The sequence below is a fragment of the Dryobates pubescens genome, chromosome Z, assembly GCF_014839835.1.
Source record: "Dryobates pubescens isolate bDryPub1 chromosome Z, bDryPub1.pri, whole genome shotgun sequence".
In the NCBI taxonomy this organism is placed as follows: Eukaryota; Metazoa; Chordata; class Aves; order Piciformes; family Picidae; genus Dryobates; species Dryobates pubescens.
In genome coordinates, this window is record NC_071657.1 from 48,995,713 (window position 1) to 49,013,713 (window position 18,001).

General features: G+C 42.6%; 1 protein-coding gene across 8 annotated transcripts in view; it reads left to right on the top strand.

Annotated features, from left to right (window-relative positions):
- Nucleotides 1–18,001, top strand: part of NFIB (nuclear factor I B) — a 297,023-nt gene that overhangs the window by 199,728 nt on the left and 79,294 nt on the right. For all 8 annotated transcript variants that reach the window (XM_054179068.1, XM_054179072.1, XM_054179073.1 and 5 more), the window contains exon 3: nt 7,563–7,616. In XM_054179068.1, the coding sequence (XP_054035043.1) occupies nt 7,563–7,616 (54 nt within the window). The remainder of the gene's footprint in view (nt 1–7,562; nt 7,617–18,001) is intronic.

An 18,001-nucleotide genomic window follows, 5' to 3' on the forward strand; every position in this document is an offset into this window, starting at 1 on the left:
TGTCAGCCTTCGTTGTGGGATCACCCTGACCAACTCAAGCATGGTGATGTCACCCCAGCTGCAGATCCCCACTGTGGGGTTGAGGAAGCATGTCCCATAGAGACAGACAGGCTCGTAGCTGGAAAACATGGGGTTTCTTCCAGTCATGCCAGTTACAGGTGAAGTTGTCTGTCATGGCAGGGCACAGCAGAGTGCAGTGACTGGGGCCAGCTGATGACTGTGTAGCTCAAGCTGTGCCCACTCCCAACCAAACAACTTGTGAGCAGCCCTGCAGAAAAGGATTTGGGGGTACTGGTGGATGGGAAGCTTGACATGAGCCAACAAAGCACACTTGCAAGCCAGAAGGCAAATCACATCCTAGGCTGCATCAAAAGAAGCATGGCCAGCAGATTGAAAGAGGTGATTCAGACACTCAGCTGCAGTGAGACCTCACCTGGAGTACTGCATCCAGCTCTGGAGCCTCCAACACAAGGATGTGGAAGCAGGTCCACAGGAGGGCCATGAACATGATCAGAGGGCTGCAGCACCTCTCCTACAAAGACAGGCTGAAAGTATTGGGGCTGTTCAGCCTGGAGAATAGAATGTTCCAGGGAGATATTATAGCTACCTTTCAATATCTGAAGTAGCCCTACAGGAAGTCTGGGCAAGGACTGTTTAGAAAGGCTTGTAGTGATAGGATGAGTTGCAATGGTTTTATAGTGGAGGAAAGTAGATTTGGGTTGGACATAAAGAGAAGTTGTTTATAATGAAAGTGGTAAAACACTGGAAGAGGTTGCCCAGGAATGTGGTTGAGGCCACATCCCTGGAGACATTTGAGATCAGTCTTGATGTAGCCCTGGTCAGCCTGATCCAGCTGGAGATGTCCATGCTGGCTGTGGGGTGGTTGGACAGGATGACCCATAAAGAGTCCCTCCAACCTGCTGCAGTCTGTGAATCTTTGAACTGAAATGAAAACAGAGCTCAGTTTCTGCCTGTGGGGCCATATGTCTCCCAGTAGAAACACTTCCATACCTGAAGCCTGAACACTCTTGTGAAATGACAGACCTGCTTGGACTGGAACTTGAGTATCTGCCTTTGCTTTCTGGAGCCAGTGGTCAGCTGTGTTTCTCACAAGGACCATGACAATGATTTTAAAGTCTTTGAGAGATGAAGACCTGATTTGGAAAGTCTTTACCCCATGAGGACAGCCCAGCAGTGGAGATGTAGGCCCAGAGAAAGTGGGCTACCTCAATTCTTGACAGATTTCATACTCTGACTTTGTAAAGCCCTGGTCAGCTGAGTGTGATCCTACTGGTGAGTCTCCCTAGATAGGGGGTGGGACCCAAACTAGAGGAGCCCTGTGAAGTTGTAATTTTCAGGGGTGCAATCATTTGTCTTGAGTTTGTGATGTCAAGCAGCAATGCAGTCCTGAGGGATGACAGTCTGGGATGTGGTTGTGAATCTTGATCATAGTAGTGGCTCTGTTAAGTGTGAAGTCAGATGCTGTGTAGGTATGTTAAGGTTTGGACACCATCAAACTGATACTTGCCTGGTGCTTTATCCTCCCCCATACCCAAATCATGGATTATCAAAGAATAAAAGTGTATTTACATGCTGGTAAATTATTCAATTAGTGTCTGTCAGCTGAGATTAACTGAAAGCACAGTCTGTCTCTGAGCATGTAACAAATGAAAAGTGAAACCACTGAGGAAGTTCATGTGATTAGTATGGTACCTGTGGAAAATCTGCTTATTTCTAAGATGTAAGAAAGTATTTTTACTTTCCATAGATTCTACCTCTATTTGTTTTCAAGGTCTTCAATGTTCTAAAAGGGAGGTATAGCATAACTGAAGTGTTTGTTTGTTTGTTTGTTTGTTTTTTAAGACAGTGTTTTCTCTTATCATCTGAAAAATGAAAAAATGGACATAAAAATCCCTCAGGAAGATAGTCAACAGTGGTGTGACTTACTTGGCTTTTCTGGGTTATGCATTCTTCCTGCTCCTGCTTGTCAAAGACAAACCTTCAGCTTTTTTGTTTTTTGGTTTTTTACCCCTCTGCCTTATGAAGCCATGAGCAATCTATCATGGCAGCGCCTTTCTCCTAGTGTGCAGCATGGAAAATGAACGTTCTTTTCTCAGCAGCAGCAGGCCCCAGAACTCAGCTTTACTTAACCCTGGCTACATTGAACAGTTGCTAGCACTCACAGTTGCTCGTAGGGACTGACCCCTAGAAATAAAATGTAGTAAACAATTCAGTATAAATATAGCAGCATCCTGACTCATCCTTTCATACCAAAAGAAGGAGATATTTGAGTTAAAGGGTTTTGAATGTCCTGGTGGTAGCCATGCTGAATTATGATAAATTATACGTAAACCATATATCTGCCAGTCAAGAGTAAATGTTGGCTTGAAATGTTCTCTTATGAACTGTTCATCCATGGGGGAATAACTTGTAATGGCACCAGCCTTTGACTGTTGCAGCAGTCTGTACCAAGAAGACTAGAGCATAGTCTCACCACAGTTGTGAGGTGCCTGTGAAAGCTATTCTGTAGAAATAGTATGTGCAGGTGAGCTTTTGTTCAGTGGCAGATAAGTTGATCTGAGTTATGTCCAGATTAACTTTTTTTTCAAGAAAAGCACATTGACAGTAAAATTTGAGATGCAGGTTTTAAAAACAACCAGACAAACAAACAAACATGAAACAGGGCAAAGAGCAAACTCAGGGAACTTACAGTTGGGAGCTACCTAAATGACAAATCTGAAAATTTCAGTTTCATGACATTTGCATGACAGGATTTTATTTGCTATAATTGTAGAGCTTTGGTTGCAACTTCTAGCTTACAAAGTATTCTCTAAGTGGGCACAAAATTATTTGGTGGGAAAATTAAATGCAAAGCCAGCTAGGTGGACAGAATGGGGTTGCAGGATCATAGGATGTTAGAAGGGACCTCCAGAAATCATTGAGTCCAACCCCCCTGCCAGAGCAGGACCATGGAATTTAGTACAGGTTGCACATGAATGCATCCAGATGGGTCTTGAAAATCTCCAGAGAAGGAGACTCCACAACCTCTCTGGAAAGCCTGTTCCAGTGCTTCATGACCCTCACAGTGAAGAATTTTCTCCTCATGTTAAGGTGGAACCTCCTGTTCTGTAGTTTATATCTGTTGCCCCTTGTCCTGTCACAGGGTCCAGCTAAGAATCTGTCCCCTCCCTCTTGACCCCCAGACCTCAGATATTTATAAACATTTACTAAATCCCCTCTCAGTCTTCTCCCATGTCCCTCTTGAACTGGGGAGCCCAAAACTAGATGCAATATTCCAGATGAGGTCTCACCAGGGCAGAGTAGAGGGGGAGGAGAAACTCTTTCCTTCTACTGGACACACTCCTCTTAATGCACCCTAGGATCCCATTGTCCTTCTTGGCACAAGGGCACATTGCTGTCCCATGGATAACTTGTTATCCACCAGGACACCCAGGCCTTTCTCCACGGGGCTGCTCTCTAGCAGATCACCTCCTAACCTGTACTGGTGCAGGTTATTATTCCTTCCCAGATGCAGGACTCTGCACTTATCCTTGTTGAACCTCATTAGGTTCCTCTTTGCTCAGCTCTCCAGTCTGTCCAAGTCTTGCTGAATGGCTGCACAGCCTTCAGGTGTATCAGCCAAGCCTCCCTGTATGATATCAGCAAACTTGCTGGGCAGACACTGTCACTCTCCCCTCATCAATGTCATTGATGAATATGATGAACAGGACTGGACCTAGCACTGATCCCTGGGGGACTCCACTAGTTACAGGTCCTCAGCTGCACTTAGCACCATTGATCACCACTCTTTGGACTCTATTTTGTAACTAGTTCCAAAACCATCTAACTGTCTGTTCTATAACACTGGAAGCCAAGCCTACAATTTTTAAACCCAGGGCTCTTGTCATTAATTAATGCTCTTATGCAGATGTGGACAAAGAAAGATTTGAAGTATCTTAATGTGTCTTTTGCTTCCTTTATGGCTTTCTGAAAATGCCTCTTTCTCACTCTTTTAGGACACTGCTCCAATGTCTCTTTTCATTCAGTGTTCTGCTTGGAAGTTATTCCTATAATTATCATGGTCCTCTTGTTCTTTGCAAGACTATTTGCATTCAATCACATAAGGAGAGTACTTTGTAATTACTGACACTGGTGAGAGAATTGCATCTCCACAGGCCACCTCAAGTCTGTGTCCTTCATCCTGAAAATGAGATGCTTCTGTGTATGTTAAGTGTAGTTACATAGCCTGATACAGCTCACACAGAATACAATTATTTGGCTTCCCAACTGCTTTAAGTGAAGGATTAAATAAGTTGCTTCTCACATTCAGCATACAATAACTCTTTGCTTTCTCAAGATCATATTGAGACTCCAGTGATAAATACATTAGTACATTCTGCTACTCAAAACACTTTGAAACAACCAATTTGTAAAAATTGCGATTAATAAGTAGTTAACATAAACCCAAGCTAAGTCTGACTGGCAAACTGTGGAAAAAGCCAACTGCTTTTCCCTATAACTGGAATATTCTGCACTAAGTTTATCTTACTGTAATATGAAAATAAATATTGTTTAAACTACCATCAATGTTTAAATCCTGTATCCAAATAGTGGCTATGTTGACAATGAGAAAGTAGGAGCTAAGGCAAATTGCTGTGCAAGAGCTAAAAATACTCTTCTCTTTGTGCATCTTTCTAGTGAATTTGAAGACGAGAAAACTTCAAAGGCTATTTTCTGGTAGGCCTCCTTAATCCAGTCTCAGATCTCTTTGTTCCCCAACCTACACTGTTCAAGATTTATTGGGTGCATCTGCTACCAAACTCACATGTCATCTAGTCACACATCTGCAGTAGTTTTACACTCAGATCACTGCTGTGTAAAATTTATCCACTCTGATAAACTTTAATTTAAGTACTAATGTGTATGGTTTGCAGAAGCGGAGAAGGCCAATTAGCAGAATATTAAGGTTCAGCCCCTGCAGAGTGAACACTTACTTCCATTGCAACACAGAACCAAGACATTATGTACGTAAAGGTCCATATGCAGAGAAGCATCATAGTTTTAGCATTTCTTGTAGCTGATCAAGTTCTCAATTTGCTTTTGTTTTTTTCAAGGGGGTATACTGTGGATAGAAACAGGCATACTGAATAGCTACCTGTTCTGCTGTACACTTGGATTTTAAAGAATACCCTAGTACCCAAATTTGGATGTGCCAAATCTTACTGGGAGGCCTGTCCTTCATTCTTCTTACCTAGGATTAAGGAAGATAGAGAAAATTTGGTGTGAAGTTAGCTATCCAATGCATATTTTATTATGTTCAAGAGTAGTTTCATTCAATATTGGAAAATTTAGATGTGGTTTTTATACTACTGAGCTGGGTTTCACATGTATCTTGGTCTTCTGGATCCTCAGACACTTGTCTTTTGTGACATCCGTCATTCAGATGAACTCAGTAGAAACTGAACCATGAAGTGGATTTCCATGATGATTTCCATGTCCGTCATGTCTTACTTTCTTAACATTTTTTGCAGTGTGTAACAGAGTAAATCTTGTCTCTCTTGATGTGAATCAACAAAGATAAAATCACCTTTCCTCCTTGCCCAGACAACAGCTGCCCAGGGAGGGGATGGTGATAAGACCCTCTGGAATGCCCCAACAAAGGATAAGATTGCTCACCAGACTGAAGTTGCCTCAGAAGACCAGGGGACGGTGGAAATATGCAACCAAAAATGTGTAATGAGCAGATGCCACTGGTACCAACTCTCTGGAATGTGCACAGATAAGGTCATCTCTACCCATCAGCTACCCTGGAAAGGGAGGATGGTGAAAAGGATACAATGGATTCACCATCTGGCATGATAAGCCCCTGATGTGTATTGTGTGTATGGACAGGTAAAAGAAGGAGGCCCCCCTCCTCCACAAGATCCCTGTAAGTATACGAAGAATACACAAGAAGATTCCCTGGGGACCATACCTAGACATATACCTAAAACCCCTGTGACTAGAAAACTGTATAAAAGACCTGAGCAATGCCTGCTCAGGAGAAGAGAAAAAGACAGACACAGAGAGGAAAAGACATCACCATGCAGCCTGGAAGCATCAGACCGGGAACCCTCCCTCTGTGCCTGCTGAAGGGAATGTTTTGCCTGCTGTAACAAGAAAAGAAGAATTCATGGAGAAAAGACATCTTTACTGAAGACACCACATGTTGGAGGCTGCTCATAGAAAGACTTGGACTTGGACTTTGGGATCTCTCCCTCCCCTCCTCTAGGGAGGACAGCACAAGCCAACAAGGATGACATCTCCTCCAAGCCAAAGTGGCAGCACCTTTCCTCAGACCCAAATCGTCTTGGGGCTGGTGAGGGGTGGTAATATAATTACTTTCCTGCTCTCTCTCTCTCTCCCCATTTTTCTCCTCTCTCTCCTTTCTTCGATTTCATCACTTCATTCTGCTAATAAATAGCCTCGCTTTTGATATTCAGCCTTATTAGTACCTTTAATTTCACAACTTGGGAATGTTCAAAAAAGAACAGAGTCTCTCTACCCCTCCAGACCAAACCGCAGTGGAACAGTGTTTTGTTGTATTATTTATGTTGGAATACAGTAAAAGGTAGATAGCTTTAAAATCAAAGGGTATAATATGTTTAATGTCTTGTCATCAAATTACATTGTCCTCTTGCTTCATTCAGAACACTCTGAATTCTACAGTGTGGGGTGTGTTTTTTTTTTTTTTTTTAAATGTTACATAATATGAATTTCACAATGGCAGTTCTCACAAACTAGGAATAATGCAAAGCCTGTATCATGTTAAAATGGACTGCCATATCTTCACTGCAGAACTGGTCCTGTGGAAGCAGTATCGCAGTATCACAGTATCACAGTATAACCAAGGTTGGAAGAGACCCCAAGGATCATCAAGTCCAACCTGTCTCGGTAGACCTCATGACTAGACCATGGCACCAAGTGCCACGTCCAATCTCCTCTTGAACACCTCCAGGGACGGTGACTCCACCACCTCCCTGGGCAGCCCATTCCAAAGACAAACGACTCGCTCGGTGAAGAACTTCCTCCTCACTTCAAGTCTAAGCAGTGTAGGCCTTTGTACTTTTAAGAAAAGGACAAAGAAACAGGACTCACCAATTCATACACCATTAGTTGCCTGATCCAGTACATATTTCTGGTCATTGCATGAGAAGAAAGTACCTCTGCTGTAGTGGTTATGCAACATTGTATTTGAGGGATGGAGGGAAAGAGTGAAAAGGTACTCTCCTATATATGTTTGCAACTTGAGTATTTACCTGAACAACTCTCTTGTTCTTATTCAGTGATCTATGAATTCCTCTTATTAGGATCATTGCATCTTTCGCAATGTTTCTGCTTCTTTGTGAAATGGGTTACGTATAGTGTGTTTATTCAATAATGCTTTCAAAAGCGAAAAGTCAGTGAAATGACCTTTAAAGAACAAATGTTAGGTATTCAGTTTAACACTGAAGAAGGGTATGAAAAGATTGTGAGATACTTTCAAAACAAATCAGTAAAACATTTCTTTCATTTCTTTATAGATTCTGGACAACCAGGAAGTCCAAGCCACAATGATCCTGCCAAGAATCCACCAGGTAAATATTAGTTCCAGAACACGTGCATCTCTCATTGTTTAAGAACTAATGTACTACTGTTAGTAGTTAAAGAGAGCAAAATTGGTCAGCAACATTATTTTGCACTGCTGAATATATATAATCAGGGCAAGCTGTGATTATTGTGAACTGGTAATATCTCAGCTGTAGATTCATCAACATTCATTCAATCTAATGAAATTTTCTTTAAGTTCACGGTTTTCAGAATTTTGTCAGCGATGGGCAGAGGAAGAAAGAGACAAGATCCCAAATAACTTTCTTTACCTTTATAAAAATCTTCAAACACTACAGTTATCCCTTTATCTCAGACAAACCACAACTGACCTACCTCTAAAATCTGTGTCCTGAGCTACAAGCTTCATTACTTTTATTTTATGTGTACACTATATAAAATGTAAATATGTTCAATTTTAATACTTTTAATGTCAGCTCAGAGAAGATTTTGAACACATTATTCATGCATCATGCAAGTGACATTTGTAATGTTTTTTTGAAAGAAGTTAGTGTAAGCAGTCCTTTCAGAGATACTCTGAGAAGAAAAATACATGAGAAGATCAAAGCCAGATTTTGCTCTTCCACACTGATCAGACAAAAGATTCTTTGTGTTTTCATGGAGTTATGCATTTTATTGGGATAAGACAAACAAGTGTGACAGAAATACTATCACTCCTTAGTGAACAAGGAGTGACTGCTACAGAGCACTGTCATCATGCTGGATCTTCTCATTTTGGCCTCTCAGAAAAAGTGTCTGTCTGAAATGAGCTACAACTAAGGCAGTTTAATTGTTTTCTAAATGCAAAATGAACCACATTCTAACCAAGAAGTAATTGTGTGATGCTGGGCTGTTGCATGTACATGAATATTTTATGGATTTGTCCAAACAGTAGGGAAAACAACCTGCATTGTAGTTGTACAATTTTGTACCGTGTATATGATCAAAGTATTCTCTACCTGTGGTGGAATGTGTCATGTTGCATGTAAATATATAAAGGGGGAAAACCTTCACAGACTATTATACAAAGAGGTTTTTTCCTGTAATATGAAATGCAGAAACATATACTGGAAGACTTCAATGCTGTTTCTGTCCATACTATGTGGGATGTTATGACTAGCCTTTTAGTTTTCTATTAAATACGTGATATACATTATGTAAGGTCATGTTTTGAAAGCTGAAAACATCAATCTTGTGCCTAAAACAAGGCTGGAAATGCCTTCACAGATTTTGTAAAACTTGGAGCATTTAATTGTAGAGCATTTATTTTTGTTGTAGAATATATGTTTGTGAGTGCAAGAAAAGCCATAGGCATTATCACTTGTAATTTTGAAGGATGCTTTGTAATCTCTGGGTTAGGGAACCTGGAGACAGGATCTGGTAGCTCACTTTCAATATATTTTAAAATTCTGTCTTTAAAGTACCATTTAGCATTTGGAGTAGGAAGTTAGAAGAACATATTTCACCAGTGAGGATCACATCCGTTAGTGAGTCCAGCTATAAAGGTTTTCATTTTACACCCTTGTGGAGTATGACCGGACGCCCCAATGTTTGACAAACTCCAGTGTTCCAGGAAGTAGAGAGATAGAGGGCAGAGAAATCTATTGGAGGTTTCACCATAAGACTTCCTGCTTGAAATTTGAGCATAACACTTTCTTGTGCATTGGGGTCACTGCTGGCAGTATTATTCCTTTATCTTCTGCCAAGTAGGGACAGAAAATGGAAATAGTGCCTTACTTCCTTGAAACCCTTCATTTAAGCAGAGACAGGAGGCATAATAGAATACAATCTATATGTGGATACATGAACTTCTAGCATCATTCTTCTTCCCTGTGTGGTACTGTCTTGGGGTTAAACTGGCAGGGAGAAAGTGTTGAGGTTTGTGGGACCGCAGAGTATGGGAGTACTGGGTCTGTGTGGGAGAATGAGTAGCACTCAATTCAGCTTGTCTGGGAAAGAGGATTGCTGTACTGTACTTTCTTACTAAACTTGACGTGAGTCTTACTAGAACCAGCCAGTCACTTCTGTCAGAGTCCCAGAGGATGATATCCACTTTGGGGTTTGTATTTGGTCCCAAGCCAGGAACGTGTGGACTGTATTTGTTCTTCTATCATGTTTTGGTCTGATGTCTGTATGTCAAGGAGCCAGGGCGTTGGCAAGGGATAGGTGCTGTTAGCTTTTGGATGCCACTACCTTCACAAAGATGTTGCCAAGGAAGAGGAGGTTGGAAACTGAGTGGTAGTTGGCAAGGCTGCTGATGTTAAAAGTGAGTTTTTCTAGGTTTGGCTAGACTGTTGCATTCTTTAGGGTGTCTGATAATTTGCTGCCTTAACCATGAAGGGAGAGTAGTGTCACTTGCCAAACAAAAGAATAATAAGAACATTTGCTGGAATTCTTTACAATTCATTCCTAAAAATACACTGGACACTTTGATAGCATAATACAGTATTTAGATGGTATAGCTTGTGGTATGTAGGTTTTGCAGCAAGATTAAGTGATACCCTCCTCTAAGTTTTATTTTTCAATAACTTTCAGCTGATGTTTTTCTTAAGAATGAAACTTGCTTTCCTGAGAGCTGGGTTGTAAAGGTCACTTCTCTGCAGGGATTGATAAGCAGATTGGAGGCAAACAGATGAGCTGAAATGAACTGAACTGAAGGAGGAAAAGAGTTTGAACACTCTTGTTGTCTGCATCAGTCAAGTTTCTGGAAACATATGTTATGGTAGCACAGTGGAAACTATTAAAAGTTTACATGGTTTCACAGAGAGAATGGACATGTCCATGAATCCATGGAGGGTGACTAATCAGATAGAGGTGTATTTGGATTAGTAAGCTTTAAAACTGAAAATACTTATGTGTCTTGGATGCTACTGGTAAAAAAGAGCCAAAACAAATACTTTTGGCTCACCTGTTTCTTACTGTTCTACTGGGCATTCACTCAGGGATGCTGAAGGCAGACTATTCAAGGAAACCCAGTGTGGCATTTTCAGTGTAAGGCTGTATTATTTGCTCCCTTAAAGTCCATAGGTCTTTTATATAGCTTAAGAAAATACCTGCAAAAGTGTGGGAGAATATGTATTCAAGACAGACAGATGGGTCATTCAGTATGTTAATCTGTTGGGCATAAGAAAATTACACAGGAGAGTGAAAAAGAGAGAGAGATCTAGAAGTAGATGCTGCTTGGTGCACATTATTTACACACCAGCATGAACACTGCTGTGTCCAGTTGTTGCCGTGTTGCTCAAATCTTTGAACACAGATTTTTTAATCTGATAAAATAAAAGTAAGAAATAGCTATGCTTATAGAGTAAAGTGTTATCTTGAATATCATAATAAGATAGGATAAGACTGATTACAATTTGAGGAATCAAGAGGACTGGAAATTGGAGAGTGTTCTCATTAGTGCTTCATGTTTTTCTTCCAAATAGAACTAGGAGGAGAATACTCTCCTCTTGTACAGGTGCCTTCAAAATTTCAGAGCTGTTATTGTACTCACCGGGAAAAGCAAAACGTAACTTTTCAGAAGGTGCAAAGGAGGCTTAATCCTCCTGACACAAACATGTCTTCCTTCATTGGTGAGGGAAGACAATTGTGTTTAGATTTAGTCAGGGATAAATGAGGAATGTAGATGACTTTGTGTGGTAGGTTGAGAGAGGGCTTAGCTCTCCCTCCTCCACAGAGTAAGAAACCACAGCTAACTCAGTCGAAGAGCAAAAGCTATATATTTACAAGCATATATGGAAAGCAGGTTATATATAACACAATATATACAGGTATTTACAATATATACACAGAAATACACAGCAAAGACAAATAACACAACAAAAATCCCTCCCTCAGGGAGGGATCCCCTCTTTGGAACCCCCTCTCTCCCCCCCCTTACCTCCCTTTTTCCCCAAAAAGGGGTTAGAGAGAGAGAAAGGCAAGTTACTAAGGAAAAGAGTTGTTAGCAAGCTTCAAAAGCCCATGCAGGATTAGTGTTTGCTTATCTGAAGGCCAAGTCCAGCAGTTCGCAGAAGAAGCAGGCAGGGAGAACAGGCTGAAAACACCCAACTCCCCCAACTCCCAAACCGAACTGAACTGAGGAAAAAAATTTTCCAACCGCTTCACAATCTAAAGCTGAATTTTTGTTTATCAACCAATGAAATTCGTTTAGAATATCAGAATGTTTTGGTTCTAGTACCAAAAACATTAGCCAGTGTGTTCCAGCAGTGTTTGTTCTTAAAGGCACAGCCTCAAACGACCACAGTCCACCCCTTTCTAAACAATTTCATTGGCTGTTCGTACTGTCCATCCAATCCAGAACAATATTTACAGTTCGTAAGTTAAGTTCATCGTCCATTCCGGCTATACTCAGATGTAGATGATTCAGAAGTCCAAGAAAATCCAAAATCAAGAAAATGGAAAACAGTTTGTCTCTCCGCAGACGAAGCGAAGAAAAAGGGAAACAGGGACTCAGGGACTCTCAGTTGACTCAGGGCTCTCAGGGTTCTCAGGGTTCGTGCACCGTAGATTCCTCAGGGACTCTTTCCTTTGGACGCGCTGTAGCTGTACAACATTCTGAAATTAAACTCTCTCAGCTAAAGTTAAATCTCTTTGTGGAATACACTGAATTTCACCATTCTCTTGCATTACCCAATAAGTGTGACCCGGACCTTCTGCTGAAACCACCCCTCGGACAGGTTTAGCCTCTCCTGAGGGCGAAAATACCCAAACAGTTTTACCTAACAGATTCTTTTCCCTAACAACAGGAACTCTATCACCTTCTACTTTCTGTAGCAGATCAGAATGTGCAGGTCCAGCTCGGTTCACTGAACCTCTACTGTTCACCAGCCAGGTTGCTTGTGCTAAATGTTTCTCCCAGTTTTTCAAAGATCCACCTCCCATGGCTTTGAGAGTGGTCTTCAACAAACCGTTGTAGCGTTCAATCTTCCCTGCAGCTGGTGCATAGTAAGGAATATGGAAAATCCACTCAATACCGTGCTCTTTTGCCCAGCTCTTTACAAGGTTGTTCTTGAAGTGAGTTCCGTTGTCTGACTCAATCCTCTCTGGAGTTCCGTGTCTCCACAGGATCTGTCTCTCCAGACCGAGAATGGTGTTGCGTGCAGTTGCATGTGGGACTGCGTAAGTTTCCAGCCATCCAGTGTTTGCCTCTACCATAGTAAGCACGTACTGCTTACCAGAACGAGAACGTGGTAGAGTGATGTAGTCAATCTGCCAAGCTTCACCATACCTGTATTTGGACCATCTGTCACCATACCACAAGGGCTTAATTCTCTTTGCCTGCTTAATAGCAGCACAAATGTCACAGTCATGGATGACTTGTGTGATGGCATCCATGGAAATGTCTATGGATCTGTCACGAGCCCATTGGTATGTTGCATCTCTGCCTTGATGTCCTGACGAATCGTGAGCCCACCGAGCTAAGAATATCTCACCTCGGTGTTTCCAGTCGAGATCAAGTTCAGAGTCCTTGTCTACTTGAGAAACTCTTGCAGCTAGATCTGCCTGATGGTTGTGCTGCTGTTCCTCAGTAGCTTTGCTCTTGGGAATGTGAGCATCAATGTGTCTCACTTTCACTGGAATTCTCTCGATTCGATCAGCAATGTCTTGCCACAGTTCAGCTGCCCAGATGGGTTTTCCTTTCCTCTGCCAGCCATTCTTTTTCCAGTTCTTTAGCCAACCCCATAGAGCATTGGCTACCATCCATGAGTCGGTGTAGAGATAAAGCTTTGGCCATCTCTCACGTTCAGCCACGTCGAGAGCTAGCTGGACAGCTTTTACCTCTGCAAACTGACTGGATTCTCCTTCTCCATCCTTCGCCTCTGCAACTCGGCGTGTTGGACTCCACACGGCAGACTTCCACCTTCGCTTGTTCCCGACGAGACAACAGGAACCGTCTGTGAACAAAGCATATTTCTTTTCATCATCAGAAAGGTCATTGTAAGGAGGAGCTTCCTCAGCACGAGTTACTCTCTCCTCTGGAGGTTTAGCACAGTTGGTATCTTCAGGCCAACTTGAGATCACCTCCACCAGACCAGGTCTTTCAAGATTTCCCATTCGAGCTCTCTGTGTTATCAGGGCCATCCACTTAGACCAGGTGGAATCTGTGGCATGATGTGGTGTGGAACCTTTGCCTTTGAACATCCAATTCAAAACTGGCAATCTGGGAGCTAAGAGAAGTTGTGACTCAGTTCCAATTACTTCAGAAGCTGCTTTCACTCCTTCATAGGCAGCTAGAATCTCTTTCTCTGTTGGAGTGTAATTAGCCTCTGAACCTCTGTAACCTCGACTCCAGAAACCAAGAGGTCGTCCACGTGTCTCACCTGGAGCTTTTTGCCACAAGCACCAGGTTGGACCATTGTCACCTGCAGCCGTGTACAAAAATGTTCTTAATGTCTGGACCATCTCGCACAGGTCCCAGACCCACTGCTTGGACTACTTCTTGCTTTATCTGGTCAAAGGCTGCTTGTTGTTCAGGTCCCCAGTGGAAACTGTTCCTCTTTCGAGTCACATCATACAGAGGTTTCACAATCTGACTGTATCCAGGAATGTGTAGTCTCCAAAATCCCACTATCCCCAAGAAACGTAGAGTTTCTTGCTTGTTCGTGGGATTTGCCATGGTAGAGACTCTATTTACCACATCCACTGGAATGTGTCGGCGTCCATCCTGCCACTGCACTCCCAGAAACTGGATCTCTGTGGTAGGACCTTTCACTTTGTCTCTCTTGATGGCAAAACCTGCATTCAGGAGAATGTCCATGATTTTGTTACCTTTCTCGAAGACTTCCTCAGCAGTTTTACCCCAGACGATGATATCATCGATGAACTGGATGTGTTCTGGAGCACCACCTTCCTCCAGAGCATCATGGATTACTGCATGACAGATGCTGGAGCTGTGGATCCAGCCCATTGGCAGTCTGTTGAAAGTGTACTGGATTCCTCTCCAGGTGAAAGCAAACTGAGGCCTGCATTCCTCTGCTATGGGAATAGAGAAGAAGGCATTAGCAATGTCTATGGTAGCATACCATTTGGCCTCTTTGGATTCCAGCTCATACTGGAGTTCCATCATGTCTGGTACTGCTGCACTCATAGGCGGAGTTACTTCATTCAGGGCTCGGTAGTCCACTGTCAGACGCCAGTCTCCATTCGGCTTTCGCACAGGCCACACTGGACTGTTGAAAGGTGAATGAGTTTTGCTGATGACTTTCTGACTCTCCAACTGACGAATCAGATTCTGAATGGGCAACAAAGAGTCACGGTTGGTTCTGTATTGTCTGTGATGCACAGTCCGAGAAGCAACCGGCAACTTAATGTCCTGAATCTTGTGTTGTCCCACAACTGCAGATTCATCAGAAAGCTCAGGTCTAGCAGACAGCTTCAGTTTTTGTCCATCAATTTCTACAGAAGCTACTCCAAAAGCCCATTTGTAACCTTTAGGGTCTTTGAAACGCCCTTCTCTCAGAAAATCAATTCCCAAAATACAAGGTGCATCAGGTCCGGTCACAACTGTATGCTTTTTCCATTGTTTACCAGTTAAGCTTATATTAACCTCCACTTTACTTAACTCTTGAGATCCACCAGTGACTCCCAGAATAGTTATGGACTCTGATCCCTGATAATTTGATGGCAATATGGTGCACTGAGCTCCTGTGTCAACCAAGGCCCTGTACTTCTGAAAGTGTGAAGTGCCAGGCCACTGGATGTACACATCCCAATAGATTCTGTTATCTGTATTACCCCTCTCCTCCCCCTGGCGGGAGGCAGGGCACCCCTAGTTATGGGGAACATGTCCACAGGTGCAACGAGCACACTGTGCAGTGTTAGAACTGGAGCCACTGTTGGAGCTACTAGAGTTGTCCTGGGGAACTGTAGAAGTAACAGCTACCCTTCTGGTATTGCTACCTCGGGTTCTGCCACTTTGCAGTTCTCTCAGTCTCCTGAAAAGATTAGAAGTTGGTTGACCATCCCACCTGTTCATGTTCTCACCAAACTGATCACGCAGGGTAATCCAAATAGTCCTACGTGACTGCCTTGGTGGTCTGTTTTGGTTTGATCTGTTTTGGAATGACCTCCTTGGAGGATGTCTATTCCTCACAGATGAAACCTGTACCCACCTGGAGGAAGAATTGGAATCATCTCTTTGTGCCAATTGGGAGATGGTGTTTTTAAATTCATCCTTCAGCTCTTTCATGCAATTCTCCAGTTTTCCAGACAGAGTTTCAATGGCTGAAACCAAAGAAACACGTGTCATGCTATCATCCAATTGTCTCAATTGATCAGTGAATTGGCCAACCGTAAGAGGAGCTCCACCATAATTTCTTGCTACAATTCTGCTTGCCAGAACATTTGCATAATTGGAAGGAGCAAGCTTGATGAGCTTTTTAGTAAGACCATTTCCTACAGGAACATCATCAGGATTCAGAGATTCATGTTCACCATAGAGTACCTCTCTAACAGCAAATTCTCTCAGACGCTTGATTCCCTCATCTATGGTAGTCCAGGGCTTAGGATTCCATGGAAGATCATCTCGGGAAGGGTATCTCATGAGAACCGCCATTAGAAGGCGTATCCACAGATTAACCTTACCGAGAGCCTTGCCTAGATGTCTATCTATTCCATTATCCTTTGAGAGAGTTCCTAGCTGGGCTGCTGACTTGTCTCCAACCATTAGAGCTGGAGCACCTGTATCATAACATCTACCAAGCCAAGCGAGAACTGGCTCCTTATCTGCTCTGAGATAGTCTTTTCTCACATTTCTAAGCTCCTCACGTGGTGAAGAGCAGTCGGTTATGTCATCTTGTTCTTGCTCCTCTGCCTCCTGTTCCTCAACTTGTGGTCCCAACAACCTCTCTGTCACTCTCTCAAGGATCCCTTTAAGCTGAGAGGCACCACCACTAGCTGCTGTCCTACCAAGAGATGCATCTCGATCCTCTGATGATCTCAATAACTCAGCTATATTTTTAAGACAGATTTTCTCTTCCTCCCCAGCAGAAGAACCTTGCTGTGCATCCCCGTCAGCTCCTGAATCAGCTTTAGTCTTACCCTTCCTTGTTGTTAAAACTGCTACTTGCTTTACTGGAGCTGTGTTTGGGTTTCCAGCTGCCTTATTATCAGAAGCTGATAAGCTTTGAGACAGATTAGCTGCTTTGGAGGACGCTTCCGCTCCTGCCATGGAAGAAGGAGGAAATGACTTTGCCTCGTTAATGGTGGCTGCCTGGGACACAGGAGCCGCCATGTTTGGGGCTACTGTAGCCCCTGGCTGCTTGCCAGAATCATCACCATTGCTATTCAGAGCTGCCTTGCCGATTGACTTTTTAGCTTTATCTTTAACTGACACAGATTCTCCATTATCATCCTCACTGGATGTTCCTGAAACAGAGCTAGGGTGGCGTTTTCGTCTCTTTGTCCTCCGTCTAATAACAAAACATGCCTTATAAACTTTTCTCTCCCGGTACAGTGTCACTAGCAAATACACATTACTTATCACCAGCAGCAGGATTACACACATCAAGAAAATCAGCTTTGGATCCCAGCCATCACTTAAAATTACCCTTTCACCGAGCGGAATCTTAAACTCTTTTATCTCAATAGGGAGTGTGCTAGATGTTACATTTCTGTATTTTTTAACATAAAAGAATTCCAGGCACTGATCATACAGAAGCCGAATCTTGTACTTAAACCACAAATATAATTTTTGCATTATATATTTACCTATCTTATCGATAATCATACCCAGGCAATACTTGTAGATCAATACACCAAAGACCGAGAAGAACAGACGCTCAAAAAGCCAAAACACCTTCATGTTTGCTCGTTCGACTTAAGCAAGCAATAAATCAAACTAATTTGTCAGCAAGCCCCGAGTTGGGCAGCCAATAAATGTGGTAGGTTGAGAGAGGGCTTAGCTCTCCCTCCTCCACAGAGTAAGAAACCACAGCTAACTCAGTCGAAGAGCAAAAGCTATATATTTACAAGCATATATGGAAAGCAGGTTATATATAACACAATATATACAGGTATTTACAATATATACACAGAAATACACAGCAAAGACAAATAACACAACAAAAATCCCTCCCTCAGGGAGGGATCCCCTCTTTGGAACCCCCTCTCTCCCCCCCCTTACCTCCCTTTTTCCCCAAAAAGGGGTTAGAGAGAGAGAAAGGCAAGTTACTAAGGAAAAGAGTTGTTAGCAAGCTTCAAAAGCCCATGCAGGATTAGTGTTTGCTTATCTGAAGGCCAAGTCCAGCAGTTCGCAGAAGAAGCAGGCAGGGAGAACAGGCTGAAAACACCAAACTCCCCCAACTCCCAAACCGAACTGAACTGAGGAAAAAAATTTTCCAACCGCTTCACAATCTAAAGCTGAATTTTT